Raw genomic sequence first — 15,723 nt, forward strand, 5'->3', positions numbered from 1 at the left:
GAAAAACGGAAGCCATTGGCGACACTCCAGGAGTAAAGACGGTCAAGAGAACGCTGAAGACAGCGCTCCAGGACACGTGTACGCTGCGCGCTGCAATAGATGGTAAAATCGTCCACAAAAAGGGAGCCTGATACATCAGCTGGGAGGCAATCCATTATTGGATTGATCGCGATGGCGAACAGAGCGACGCTCAAAACTGAGCCCTGTGGCACCCCATTCTCCTGGCGAAAGGTGTCGGACAGGACAGAACCCACACGTACCCTGAACTGTCGATCCATTAAAAAGGAACGAATAAAAAGAGGGAGGCGACCGCGAAGGCCCCATGTATGCATGGTGCGGAGAATGCCCGCCCTCCAACAGGTGTCGTAAGCCTTCTCCAAATCAAAGAACACAGCCGCGGTCGGGCGCTTCCGCAAGAAGTTATTCATAATGAAGGTCGACAAGGTAACCAGATGGTCAACAGCAGAGCGGCGCCTACGAAATCCACATTGTACATTTGTAAGTAGGCGTCGAGACTCAAGCAGCCAAACCAATCGAGAGTTAACCATTCGCTCCATCACTTTACAGACACAGCTGGTAAGTGAGATAGGTCGATAACTGGAAGGCAAGTGCTTGTCCTTCCCCGGCTTAGGAATCGGGACAACAATAGACTCGCGCCAGCATGCGGGAACATGTCCCTCAATCCAGATGCGATTGTATGTACGAAGAAGAAAACCTTTACCCGCAGGAGAAAGGTTCTTCAGCATCTGAATATGAATAGAATCAGGCCCTGGAGCGGAGGACCGTGATCGGCCAAGTGCGGTTTCGAGTTCCCGCATGGTGAATGGGGCATTATAACTTTCACAATTCGAGGAGCAAAAGTCAGGTGGCCTAGCCTCCTCTGCCTGTTTGCGGGGGAGGAAGGCAGGGTGGTAATGAGCGGAGCTCGAAACCTCGGCGAAAAAGCGGCCGAAGGCATTGGAGACAGCCTCAGGGGCCACAAGGACTTCATTCGCGACCTTCAAGCCAGAAACTGGGGAGTGGACCTTAGTGCCAGATAGCCGGCGCAGGCTACCCCAGACAACAGAAGAAGGAGTAAAACTGTTGAAGGTGCTTGTGAAAGCAGCCCAGCTGGCTTTCTTGCTTTCGTTAATAATACGACGACACTGAGAACGTAATCGTTTATAATTAATACAATTCGCCACTGTAGGGTGGCGTTTAAAGGTGCGTAAAGCACGTCGACGAGCACGTAAAGCGTCTCTACATGCTGCAGTCCACCAGGGGACCGGTACACGACGTGGAGAAGAAGTAGGGTGAGGGATGGAATATTCAGCAGCAGCGAGAATGACTTCCGTGAGGTGTGCGACCTGACGATCGCAGCTTGTGAAGGTTTGATCCTGAAAGGTCGCCCTGGAAGAAAAGAGCCCCCAGTCTGCCTTGGAGATGGTCCAACTAGAGGAGCACGGAGAGGGAGTATGCTGCAGGAGATGGATAACACACGGGAAGTGGTCGCTCGAATAAGTATCAGCAAGTGCATACCACTCAAACCGGCGTGCAAGTTGGGGAGTACATATAGAGAGGTCTAAATGGGAATAGGTATGAGATGTGTCCGAAAGAAAAGTAGGGGCGCCAGTATTAAGGCAGACAAGATTGAGCTGGTTGAAAAGGTCTGCTAACAAGGAGCCCCTCGGGCAGGAGGCTGGAGAACCCCAAAGGGGATGGTGGGCATTGAAGTCTCCAGTTAACAAAAACGGTGCAGGTAGCTGAGCAATAAGTTGCATCATGTCTGCCCTGGTAACGGCAGATGACGATGGAGTGTAAACGGTACAAAAGGAAAACGTAAAAGTGGGGAGAGTAATGCGGATGGCAACTGCCTGCAGGCCGGTGTGCAACGTGATGGGATCGTAGTAAATATCATCCCGGACCAGCAACATAACCCCTCCATGAGCTGGGATACCTACCATAGGGGGTAGGTCAAAACGCACAGAGGTGTAGTGTGCCAAGGCAATGTGATCGCATGGGCGTAGCTTCGTTTCCTGGAGGGCTACGACGAGCGGACGATGCAAGCGGAGCAGCAACTTCAAGTCCTCTCGGTTGGAGCGAATGCTGCGAATATTCCAGTGAATAAGTGCCATCGTAAGAAAAGGAAGATGAGAGAAGGGGTCACCTCGAAGGCCGCTTAGGGCCTGGCTTCGAGCGAGCACTGCCGCCGCTATCAGTAGGCGGACAGTCATCGTCCATGGGGTCTATAGGGTCATCGGCCATCTCGGGAGGATGGCCGGGAGGGGGAGCTTCCTCCGCCGGTGAACGGCCAGATGTACGGCTACCGGCGGTGCGGCCAGGCGAAACGGATGACGGCCTGGGGCGGCAACCGCTGGGTGGCGCAGGAGAAGAGATGCGCCGTGGCGGGGAAGGAGAACTGTGCTTCCTATGCGCCTTTTTGGAAGGACGTTTGGTGGAAGTATCGGTCGAAGGCTGGGAGGTCGAGGGACGGAGGAAGTCTGCACGGGATGGTTCCTTCTTGAAGGACCGTGCATCTGACTTCGGTGTCTTCGACTTAGCAGAAGCTGAGGAAGTGGCTGGTGTCTGTGGTGTGATGGGAGGAAGAGGAGACGTCGACCGCGCGATCTTAGCACTGGCCGAACGGACGACCGTGGTGCTGAAGGTCAGATCGCATGTCTGGGTTGCGACCTCCCGGGTAGTCCGAGGAGAGGCGAGGACAGTACTATATTTCCCCGCTGGGAGCAGCGTGGGCTTCCTACTAGCCAATAGCTTGCGAGCAGCCGAGGTTGACACTTTCTCTTTGACACGAATTTCTTGGATGCAACGTTCGTCCTTATAGACAGGACAGTCGCGGGAGGATGCGGCATGGTCACCCTGACAGTTCACACAATGAGGAGACGGAGGTGGACAGTCACCCTCATGGGCATCCCTGCCACAAGTGACACATTTAGCCGCATTGGAACAAGACTGTCGAGTGTGATTGAAACGCTGACACTGGTAGCAGCGCGTAGGTGTCGGGACATAGGGGCGAACAGAAATAACCTCGTAGCCCGCCTTGATGCGCGATGGCAGCTTAACACTATCGAAGGTCAAGAAGAGTGTCCGGGTCGGTACAAGGTCGTTGTTGACCTTTTTCATGACCCGATGGACAGCCGTCACGCCCTGCTCAGCGAGGAAAGATTGAAGCTCCTCGTCAGTCAATCCGTCGAGGGAGCTAGTATACACTACACCACGAGACGAATTCAAAGTTCGGTGGGCCTCCACCCGGACAGGGAACGTGTACAGGAGGGTGGCCCGAAGCAGTTTTTGTGCCTGAAAGGCATTCTCAGTTTCTAGTAATAAGGTGCCGTTACGCAACCTGGTACAAGATTTGACAGATCCGGCTATGGCATCAACGCCCTTCTGAATAACAAAAGGGTTGACAGAGGAAAAATCCTTTCCGTCCTCAGTGCGAGAAACTACGAGGAACTGTGGGGCAGGCGGTAGTACTTTTGTCACTGTTGGCTGGTCACGTTTCCGTTTTTGGGTCGAAGTCGAAAGCGATGGAGTAGAATCCATTGCGGAGGAATCCCCCATGATTGCCAGCGTCTCCGATGGCGCGCTCCTTCCTTGTGGGGACCCTCTCAGAGGGCACTCCCGCCTTAGGTGAATGTTTACACCTCAGGTCACACCTCCCGAGAAACAGACGGAGGGACCAATCGGCATGGTCAGAAGGTATCAGCTCAGGCAATCACCCCTCCCCGGGCCTGGCCTTTACCAGGGGGTACGCGCGTGCCTTACATGTCTACCCAGGGCGGGGACTTACGCGTTACCCCGTCACCGGCTACGCGTGCGAACGCGTGGGTCGGCCTTCAGACACGCACAGGGAGGAAGGAAGAAGAGGAAAAAGAAGAGAGAGAGGGAGAAAGAGGACAGACTGTCTCAAACGCCGAGGCGGAGACCAGAGAAGGCAAGGAGAAGAAGGCAATGAGAAGGCAAGGAGAAGGCAAGGAGAAAAAGGCAATGAGAAGGCAAGGAGAAAAAGGCAATGAGAAGGCAAGGAGAAAAAGGCAATGAGAAGGCAAGGAGAAAAAGGCAATGAGAAGGCAAGGAGAAGTCAAGGGAAAGAGTAAGGAAGACAGTGAGGTGGAGAAGAGCAAAGAAAGGGACCAACAAAAGGAAGGAAGAAACGAGAAGTTTAAAACCAAAAAGACCACGATTATAGGTCGTGAAGATCGTCCGTCTCCGGACGCAGGCGCTAACTACCCCCGTGAGGGGGATGGACTCCTTTTAGTCGCCTCTTACGACAGGCAGGAATACCTCGGGCCTATTCTAATCCCCGGACCCGCAGGGGGGGGGGGGGGGTGAATAAGAATGACTGGAAGAGAAAGAAAGGCCAATACAAAGAAAAATTTTAGGGCTACAAAAGAACAAAAATAATGGGATTAATAAGAGAAATGAATATTTCAACAAACATACAGAAAGAATTCCAGACACATTATGGAAGAGGCGATTAAAATTTTACAGCTATATTCATAGGGTGAATGACAATAGGCTAATGAAGAACATTTTCAGTTTCATTTCAAAATAAAAAAAACCCAGAGAGAGATGATTGGAATAGACAAGAAGGCACTTCTGAAGACTTACAATCACAAAAGACACCACACAGGACTGGAAAAATTTCAGGCTACTGATCAACACTGCAAAATCACCCATCCACCATGAAAAAAGAAACACCTAGGAGAGTTATATGAAATGAACAGAGGTACGCCATTAGCCAACACATGAACTTATGGGAAGATAAAGACTGCACCATAGTTTTACGATCTAAATGGTCTACAAGTGGTAAAATTTTGTTTAATTGTATTTTTTAAGTGCCTGGGACTTAGTGATTCAAGTTCAACAGTGATTTCATACACATCAAAATGAGTGGGGAAAAAAGTTCTTTTAGAAACCCTCCCTCTAGTTCAAGAAACGCTAAAACGTGCATCTGAAAAATTACATGTTTTATGACAGGAATTTGGAGAAGAGAAAGCAATGAGCTGCTGGTTGGCAAGATACATTCACAAAAAGGCTGCAGTTCTTTATCTTGTGTAGAACGAATATTTATTCTAGAGGTAATTCTGAAACTCCATTTTCTTCCTTTGGTAAACAGCCACTTTATACAACATACTAAATTTTGCAAAAACATGTTACTAACTCACCCTACAATAGTGAGACGGAATCAATAATCACCATAAAACTTTAAAGACCCATACAACGTCTCAAGTTTCCTTCTGGTACACTGGATATGTACAAGAAAAGGTGTGCAAATTTCTCCCACCCTGGCCACAACTTGAAATGAGGTATCACTGTATGTACAAGCTGAAATGTTTTTTTTTTTTCCCCCTACAGTTACTTTCATATTATGTGCACTTCGGTTTCCAGTGAGATGTGACCTGCTTTCTTCAAATCATAATTATATCGAGACTGATGCATATAGGTTGGTGTTGTTGTGGTCTTCAGTCCTGAGACTGGTTTTACGCAGCTCTCCATGCTACCCTATCCTGTGCAAGTTTCTTCATCTCCCAGTACCTACTGCAACCTACATCCTTCTGAATCTGCTTAGTGTATTCATCTCTTGGTCTCCCTCTATGATTTTTACCCTCCACTCTGCCCTCCAATGCTAAACTTGTGATCCCTTGATGCCTCAGAACATGTCCTACCAACTGGTCCCTTCTTCTCGTCAAGCTGCGCCACAAATTCCTCTTCTCCCCAATTCTATTCAATACCTCCTCATTAGTTATGTGATCTACCCATCTAATCTTCAGCATTCTTCTGTAGCACCACATTTTGAAAGCTTCTACTCTTTTCCTGTCCAAACTATTTATCGTCCATGTTTCACTTCCATACATGGCTACACTCCATACAAATACTTTCAGAAACGACTTCCTGACACTTAAATCTATGCTTGATGTTAACAAATTTCTCTTCTTCAGAAATGCTTTCCTTGCCATTGCCAGTCTACATTTTATATCCTCTCTACCACCACCATCATCAGTTATTTTGCTCCCCAAATAGCAAAACTCCTTTACTACTTTAAGTGTCTCATTACCTAATCTAATCGCCTGAGCATCACCCGAGTTAATTCGACTACATTCCATTATCCTCATTTTGCTTTTGTTGTTGTTCATCTTATATCCTTCTTTCAAGACACTGTCCATTCCGATCAACTGCGCTTCCAAGTCCTTTGCTGTCTCTGACAGAATTACAATGTCATTGGCGAACCTCAACGTTTTTATTTCTTCTCCATGGACTTTAATACCTACTCCGAATTTTTCTTTTGTTTCCTTTACTGCTTGTTCAATATACAGATTGAATAACATTGGGGAGAGGCTACAACCCTGTCTCACTCCCTTCCCAACCACTGCTTCCCTTTCATGCCCCTCGACTCTTATAACTGCCATCTGGTTTCTGTACAAATTGTAAATAGCCTTTCGCTCCCTGTATTTTACCCCTGCCACCTTTAGAATTTGAAAGAGAGTATTCCAGTCAACATTGGCAAAAGCTTTCTCTAAGTCTACAAATGCTAGAAATGTAGGTTTGCCTTTCCTTAATCTATTTTCTAAGATAAGTCGTAGGGTCAGTATTTCCTCACGCGTTCCAACATTTCTGCGGAATCCAAACTGGTCTTCGCTGAGGTCGGCTTCTACCAGTTTTTCCATTCGTCTGTAAAGAATTCGCGTTAGTCTTTTACAGCTGTGACTTATTAAACTGATAGTTCGGTAATTTTCACATCTGTCAACACCTGCTTTCTTTGGGATTGGGATTATTATATTCTTCTTGAAGTCTGAGGGTATTACGCCTGTCTCTTACATCTTGCTCACTAGATGGTAGAGTTTTGTCAGGACTGGCTCTCCCAAGGCCGTCAGTAGTTCTAATGGAATGTTGTCTACTCCCGGGGCCTTGTTTCGGCTCAGGTCTTTAAGTGCTCTGTCAAACTCTTCATGCAGTATCGTATCTCCCATTTCATCTTCATCTACATTCTCTTCCATTTCTATAATATTGTCCTCAAGTACATCACCCTTGTATACACCCTCTATATACTCCTTCCACCTTTCTGCTTTCCCTTCTTTGTTTAGGACTGGGTTTCCATCTGAGCTCTTGATATTCATACAAGTGTTTCTCATTTCTCCAAAGGTCTCTTTAAATTTCCTGTAGGCAGTATCTATCTTACCCCTAGTGAGATATGCCTCTACATCCTTACATTTGTCCTCTAGCCATCCCTGCTTAGCCATTTTGCACTTCCTGTCAATCTCATTTTTGAGACGTTTGTATTCCTTTTTGCCTGCCTCATTTACTGTGTTTTTGTTTCCTCCTTTCATCAATTAAATTCAATATTTCTTCTGTTACCCAAGGATTCCTACTAGCCCCCATCTTTTTACCTACTTGATCCTCTGCTGCCTTCACTACTTCATCCCTCATATAGGTAATGATATTTAATGTTAGTTATTACAAAGTATGTGAAAGAATACAAAACAATTGCGAGTTGCCATTCTTACCTTGAATAAATTTTGTTTTGATTCCTGGACCCATGACAATGTTCTTGGGAAGAGGACAAGAATCAACAGTCAGTATGTGATTTATTTTATATTTTTCCAGAACTTCTAAATCAGTTGCTGCTGTAAGGTTTCCTGAGGGAGGAGATCATCACATGGTATAAATAGTACTTTCAGTAATTCATATATAAAGGCATGTAACATATCATTTTAAAATATCTGAATGATAGTTCTTACTTACTTATTATACTTATCTAGTACAGACCCAAAAGTATTATTAGAAAAAAACAGCATAAACATTCCAAATTATGTAGAGCAGAATTTGATCTTATGCAAGCAATGGTTACTAACATCAAATGTACAAAAATGCAGACTTGTACTCTTCACTCAACTAAAAATGCAGTAGCAATTCACGACAGTATTAATGGCTCACAAATGTGCTCACAGGGTGCAAATATGTATATGAGCAGAAACACTATATGGAATGATTGAAAATTTAGTTGCATGTCACTGACTCTTCAGTACTTGAGGACACTGCAGTCTATTCATCAGGAAAGATTGTTTACAAAATCCTAGTCAAGGTCTGTTTGGAATATCTACATCTACAAGTATATTCCGCAGATCACTGTAAATTTTATGGCAAAGGATACTTCCCACTGTACCATACATTAAGGTTTCCTCTTGGTCCATTAGCGTACTGCGAATAGGAAGAATGGCTGCTGCCTCTGTGCATGGTGCAATAGATCTAATCCCGTCTTTGCAGTCACTATGGGAGTGTTACTTCCTTATGTTTGAGCTCATTATATGTTTTCAAACTCTACAATAGATTCACTCCAGAGATATTGGATGGTACTTCTGTGGATCATTTCTGGTACTATTCTTGTAGACAGGTGTGACCAGTGTTTTCTTCCAACCACCTGATAGGTTTTTTTTAAGTGTTTATTAATGATTCTGTCAACAGTCACAGTATTTATATTAGGCAACTAGTTTCAAACTTAAGAGGTTCTTCTTCAAGCCTGTTCTAACTGGGCTGCACGGACAGTGCTGATCTTAATAATAAACAGCAAAGTGGCATTCTGCAAACATTTATAAAGCATGTGTTGCCAGTTCGATTTTTATTATTACGATCTGGCACAGTCAGTGCAGCTTCCATAGGACAGGCATGAAAATGAACATGTAAGGTTTGAAACTAGTTGCCTAATATAAATACTGCGACTGTTGACAGAACCGTTAATAAACACTTTACGGAATTTAATAAAGTCGCTGGTTCCCTGTCAACAAAATGCTGAAACTGAAGTATCTGCTACATTTTACTAGAAACTCAGCCTGGCTCCACACAGGGTGCACTAAGTATCTCCAGCTGGAATTCCTTGTGGACTAGTCTACCTGTTAGTAAAATTGTATCAAAGTTCCTACAGCACTTCCTGAGATTAGTCACACTGACAGAAAAATGCAGCAATGGACTTTAATTTATAATTTGTATAGAAGTTATCTGTTGCAAATTGTGTATGATTAAAAGCACAATAGGGGCCAACCAAATGCAGCAATGTAGCTGTTAAACACATATTCGGGAGGAAGGAGTTTGCTCTATCTGACTATCTCCGTTAAAATTTCCTAAATCATTCAAGAAAATGCTGGAATGATTCCTTGAACCACTGTCAACCATCTGTTCTACCCTCTCAAAACATCTGTGTGTAAGTACATCAGAGTTATTTCTTTTCATTGTACTATGATGACAAATCACATAACTGAGAGACAATCCCTGCATGATTAAACAAATAAATATTACCTAAAATTCTGGAATCTTAAGTTTTGAAGCAAATACTGGGTGGTTATAATTAAACTTTCCCCATTTTACACGTTACAACATGGAAACTAATTACCACACAAGTACCAAACTTGGTAACATTAATGACAAGGACAAACGGAAGAGAAATACTGCAGAATCAATTCAATTGAAACACTTTTAATGTGCTGCTACAATACATCATACCATTACACACCAGTGCCATTACTGCTACAAAAGGGGCACAATATGGTGCGCATCAGTGTCCAGAAGAGTCTTAAAGCACAGGATTGCATTTTGCATAGCAGAAGAAAGCATATCCTTAGGTATACTGGCTACCTCTCTTGATTTGTTGGACTTCAGATCAGCATGTGTGAATGTTCCCCTGATAAATCCTGTCCTTCAGGTAGCCCCACTACCAGGAATCACAGGGAGTGGGATCAGGTGATCATGCCAGCCAAGCATTTGGAAATGATCAGCTGATAATTTGATCATTTCCAAATGTATGTTGGATAAGCAGGTGAACTTCACAAGAAATGTGTGGTGGGCACCATCTTGCATGAAAATTGTTGAGTTCAATGTGTCTCTCTCCGGTTGGGAAGGTATGACATGCTGGCGAAGCATATGACAGTAGCGCTGGCCAGTCACCACAAAGAGGAGCTTCATGCACAGTGACTGGATGTGAAGATCCCCACACTCAGCAATTCTGTGTGTTCATCTCACCAGTCAGAGAAAAATGAGCTACATCTTTCCCATAGGATGGTCCAGTGCCAACCCTCATCAACTTCAATCCTTGCGAGAAAGTGGAGGGCGAAGTCAACACGTCATTGTGTGTCCTGTGGTGCAAACTATTGTATGATATAGATCTTGTATATATACCATTTGAGAATGGTTTTAAGCACTTTCTGTACAGTGGACCATGGGACGTTCAACTGTTGTGACACGGCATGTGCACTGTCTGACAATCGGGAATTGTGTATAACATTGTCTGCCATAGGAACAGCAATTCCATCAATCACCTGTGGTGCAACTGGTTGTTAGCCTCTTCCCAGAGCGACATCCATTTCTCCAGTTGATCCGAACTACTACTTCATGCTCAGCACAGCAGGTGGAGACAGATGGCCCTTCCATAATCCTTTCACACTGCTATATTCTCAAAGTGAGGCTGCAGCATTACTGTTGTTTTGATGTTAGAGATTCACCAATAATGACCTGCTCCTTCTGTCCAAGCTTATGTTGACACGTCAACACATGCAGTGCAACTGGTCAGGTATGTGAGACTATGAATCACAATGACTTATGATGACACACCTGGTGGCCATTGTTGTAGCTGGATGGAGGTGCCATGATGCATAGAAATCATGCACTCCATACTCTGAACATTAGTTAAATCACGTTTGGTACTCATATGGTAATTAGTTTCTGTGTTATAACATGTTAAATAGGGAAATTTTAATTATAACTGCCCAATATATTGCTGAACATGGTGTGTAAGCAAACACGGAATATAAAATGTATACATGAAATAGCTGAATCCATGCACACATTTTACGTTCCACTGTTGAAAGATTTCAACAGATGAGGTGAAGATTTCAACAGATAAGGTGAACAATATTGAATAGAAATCACTTTAAGAATGACATTAATTGTCCCATGGAAATTTCAAGAACTGATTTTCAGAGGGAATATATGGTCAAACTAGTCTGTAAAATTTTATTGGATGACATCATAAAACAAAGAACCGAAGACACAAACAAAACTTCCTGATCGTATGCAATGTCATCTCCAGTGGACATAACACACTTTCGACAACATTATAAACTGAAAACCATCAACAAGGTTTCTAATCCAAGCACTGATGTCACAAGCCTTTGTGTGCATGTCAAAATACAATACAGACAGCTGTATACTATGATCGTGTTGGGTGTTTACCCTTCTTTTGATCTGACCGGTACCACCAAATCTCATCACGTGTTTTGACGTTTGCAGAAAATATGGATCTCTGTCATATACATAAATGAAATCTAGTATTTTTTTTCTTCCCATGATGCTTTCTGTTCATCAGTCAATTTGAGTGGCATAAACTGGGAATGGGTCATCTATTTATTCAAATATTTGTGAATTATAGTGGCCAAAATCTGCAGGAATGATTCCGCAACCAGTGGAACAGGCCAACCGACTGAGGGTGTCACAGTGAGTCACCGGAAAGTAAACAAAAAGGCTGCAGTTCTTTATCTTGTGTAAACGAATATTTATTCTAGAGGTAATTCTGAAACTCCATTTTCTTCCTTTGGTAAACAGCCACTTTATACAACATACTAAATTTTGCAAAAACATGTTACTAACTCACCCTACAATAGTGAGACGGAATCAATAATCACCATAAAACTTTAAAAAATGAGGTATCACTGTATGTACAAGCTGAAATGTTTTTTTTTTTTTTCTTCCCCTACAGTTACTTTCATATTATGTGCACTTCGGTTTCCAGTGAGATGTGACCTGCTTTCTTCAAATCATAATTATATCGAGACTGATGCATATAGGTTGGTGTTGTTGTGGTCTTCAGTCCTGAGACTGGTTTTACGCAGCTCTCCATGCTACCCTATCCTGTGCAAGTTTCTTCATCTCCCAGTACCTACTGCAACCTACATCCTTCTGAATCTGCTTAGTGTATTCATCTCTTGGTCTCCCTCTATGATTTTTACCCTCCACTCTGCCCTCCAATGCTAAACTTGTGATCCCTTGATGCCTCAGAACATGTCCTACCAACCGGTCCCTTCTTCTCGTCAAGCTGCGCCACAAATTCCTCATCTCCCCAATTCTATTCAATACCTCCTCATTAGTTATGTGATCTACCCATCTAATCTTCAGCATTCTTCTGTAGCACCACATTTTGAAAGCTTCTACTCTTTTCCTGTCCAAACTATTTATCGTCCATGTTTCACTTCCATACATGGCTACACTCCATACAAATACTTTCAAAAACGACTTCCTGACACTTAAATCTATACTTGATGTTAACAACTAGAGAGAGAAAAACAATAGAGACAGCACAGAAGAGTTAGTCCAGTGAATAAACCAAGATCAAAACATGAGACATAGTGAATTCAGAACCAAGACAACAATGTGTAGCGAGAGCAATACAATAGCACAGAGAAGTCGTGAGACTGACTGACCAGCTACACAGCTGGCTTTTAAAGGGCAGCTGTGAGCATCGATGGGTCGGCAAGATGGGCATCTCTGCACAGTCAGTGCTGCACCAGTGTTCACAGATTAGAGCAGTACTGTCTAGTGTGGTCGTCATCAAGATCCCTGTCTTCCACAGACTTTGAAACTCACTGAGCCAGGATACCAGATGAATGACAGCTAATAACAATGTCCTTGCTAATCCCCCATTGATGTGATATTGATCTCAAGAGGTAGTAGCTAAATTTGTACCACTACCTGTTGTACTTGTTTGCACTTGTGCATCACTGACAGTTTCCTTTCTGGAAGAGTCTGAATCAGCTGTAAGTACATTTACGCTTCCAGTATTCATTTTGTAAACTTTTACTAGTAATGAATGTGCCCAAATCAATTTCAGTTCTCCTTGACATACATCTCTGTGCATATACATGCATCTCTGTGCACATACATGCATGACTTATTAACACACACTGACATTTCATTGTAGGTCAGTTCACTAAATATTTTAGATGCACCTCATTTAAACAACACTCACCAACATTTAACTGATGTACAACCCAAGACAGTAACAGTAATTGTAGGATATAAAGCAGGCACACAAGCAATCACTCTTCACATGTTCCTTCTGCAAATGTAGTGAGAGAAATGCATCAGGTACAGTAGAGCATTAAGTACCGGTACTCACTGCCATACATTTAAATGTATAACGTAGATATGGATACAGCAGTGCACATCTCTGTTGGAATGGTGTGACTCATTCTTTGCATCAGAGTGATAGCCACCATGTGACATCACCTTGGTCTTTTTTTAAAAAAAAATTCAGTTCCCATGCCATCCACGAGTGTCTGGACAGTAACTCTGACATCACTTATAGCCTTGACATACAACCAGAATTTCTTTGGGTTTTGTGACAGATTTTTTGATATGATGTTGATATGACTGTCACTGAAAGTTTCACACATAGCCCATTTGCCAGTTAAATGTGTTTCATTCAGCACCTCTTTACATACAGCCCTTTGCTTTCTTTTATATCTACAAGGCAATAGTTACTCTTTCTTTATAAGTTCGTTTACAGAGACTGTACACTATGGAGGGTCCCTTCCAATATGAATTGTTCTACTAGGTACAAGGCTATGAAGTGTAAGGTGAAATACTCATTTAAACTTGAGCCACATGTCCTCTAAGGTAAATGTTTTGAATCCTTCTTTCAGATATGACACTACTGCCTCTCTGCTTCAATTACTAAACATGTAAATTCTTCTACTTGTTTTAGCTACCCTCTGTGCTTTCAACTTTGATAATAATTGTTGATAAAAAAGCCAGTGTTGTAGAGGCTATTTTAAATTTGTGTTTAACACAATGGGCACTAACTGGTGAAGGAAAATGTGTGTTAGGAATGTACTTGTAAATCAGTGCCAAGGTATGGATTTAGTGAGATATTATCCTACTCCATGGGTGTTGAAAAACAGTGAAGATAAAATTTAAGATAGATACTGTAAACCTGCTAGGCATGTGTGAACTGGAACTAAATATCTGAGAAACGAAGATAATGCCCTGCCTCTAAATGTTATAACTCAGACATAAACGCTAAAAGAAGAAATATGATCAGAGTAACAAAATGTCAACTATTGTAAATTAAAATGTGTATCTCTTTCTAGGTGACAACTGTAACGAGGGTAGGATGTGTCAGTCATTATAAAGTAAATGTCCATCTCCTTCAGGGAAGTGATTTGAAATCAGAATAGGAAGTGTCTTTCATTGTAAGGTAATTATGTATTGCTTCCAGGTAACTAGAATTATAGTCATGGTAGGCAATAAATAACTGTCTAAAAGAAATGTAATCATTCAAGCTAAAGTAATACGATAGACTAAAACTTACATAAAAATTTGTAGTCACAGAGCACAGTACCCATAAATTTTTCCTCAGTGGAGGGAGGTGTCCCATATGGGGTCAATGCAACCCCTGCGAGCAAGAGTGGTAGCCATTGTGACTGATTCTGCTTGCTGAATACGAAGACACACAAGTGAAAGGGCACTGGCTGGGTGTAGCCCAATGTGAGATATGGCCGCCACAATGGATGTAAGGTAGTGGCACATCACCCAAGAGAGTTCAATTAATCATGGAACAGTAAGTCAGAGGGCCCCTGTGTAGGTTGGGCCTGGACTCCGAATCTGCCTTGGCTCTGTTGTTTGATATTTGCTGTGTGTACCTTCCTCCAGCAGGTACTTTGTAGACTGTCTGGAGTGGACTACTGTACTTTCAAGTGTTCATTCAGGTAAGCACTAAAGTTGTTAATCAAGTGTTGCATTCCTCTTCTGTTTGTATTTTCTTGGCAGAGTGCCATAATTCCTCAAAATATTCGATTACCCAACGCCATAAATAGCTAATTAAATAGACCTCCCTCTGAATACTGTCAACAAGTTCCTATATCATTTGCTGGATGCGAAAATATGTGGAGCACAAATGAATGAAATTCAACAGCATTATACAAAATGACCACCCCCATGAACCATGGACCTTGCCGTTGGTGGGGAGGCTTGCGTGCCTCAGTGATACAGATGGCCGTACCGTAGGTGCAACCACAATGGAGGGGTATCTGTTGAGAGGCCAGACAAACGTGTGGTTCCTGAAGAGGGGCACCAGACTTTTCAGTAGTTGCAGGGGCAACAGTCGGGATGATTGACTGATCTGGCCTTGCAACACTAACCAAAACGGCCTTGCTGTGCTGGTACTGCGAACGGCTGAAAGCAAGGGGAAACTACAGCCGTAATTTTTCCCGAAGGCATGCAGCTTTACTGTATGGTTAAATGATGATGGCGTCCTCTTGGGTAAAATATTCCGGAGCTAAAATAGTCCCCCATTCAGAACTCCGGGTGGGGACTACTCAAGACGACGACGTTATCAGGAGAAAGAAAACGGGCATTCAGCGGATCAGAGCGTGGAATGTCAGATCCCTTACTCGGGAAGGTAGGTTTGAAAACTTAAAAAAAGGAAATGGATAGGTTGAAGTTAGATATAGTGGGAATTAGTGAAGTTCGGTGGCAGGAGGAACAAGACTTCTGGTCAGATGTATACAGGGTTATAAATAAAAAATCAAATATGGGTAATGCAGGAGTAGGTTTAATAATGAATAAAAAAATTGGAGTGCAGGTAAGCTACTACCAACAGCATAGTGAACACATTATTGTGGCCAAGGTAGACACGAAGCCCATGCCTACTACAATAGTATAAGTTTATATGCCAACTAGCTC

General features: G+C 43.2%; 1 protein-coding gene across 1 annotated transcript in view; it reads right to left on the minus strand.

Annotated features, from left to right (window-relative positions):
- Positions 1–15,723, minus strand: part of LOC126184613 (dual specificity protein phosphatase MPK-4) — a 125,016-nt gene that overhangs the window by 90,516 nt on the left and 18,777 nt on the right. Inside the window, exon 3 of the mRNA XM_049927068.1 lies at positions 7,503–7,634. Coding sequence (XP_049783025.1) covers positions 7,503–7,634 — 132 coding nt within the window. The remainder of the gene's footprint in view (positions 1–7,502; positions 7,635–15,723) is intronic.

Source organism: Schistocerca cancellata, chromosome 4, assembly GCF_023864275.1.
Source record: "Schistocerca cancellata isolate TAMUIC-IGC-003103 chromosome 4, iqSchCanc2.1, whole genome shotgun sequence".
NCBI lineage: Eukaryota > Metazoa > Arthropoda > Insecta > Orthoptera > Acrididae > Schistocerca > Schistocerca cancellata.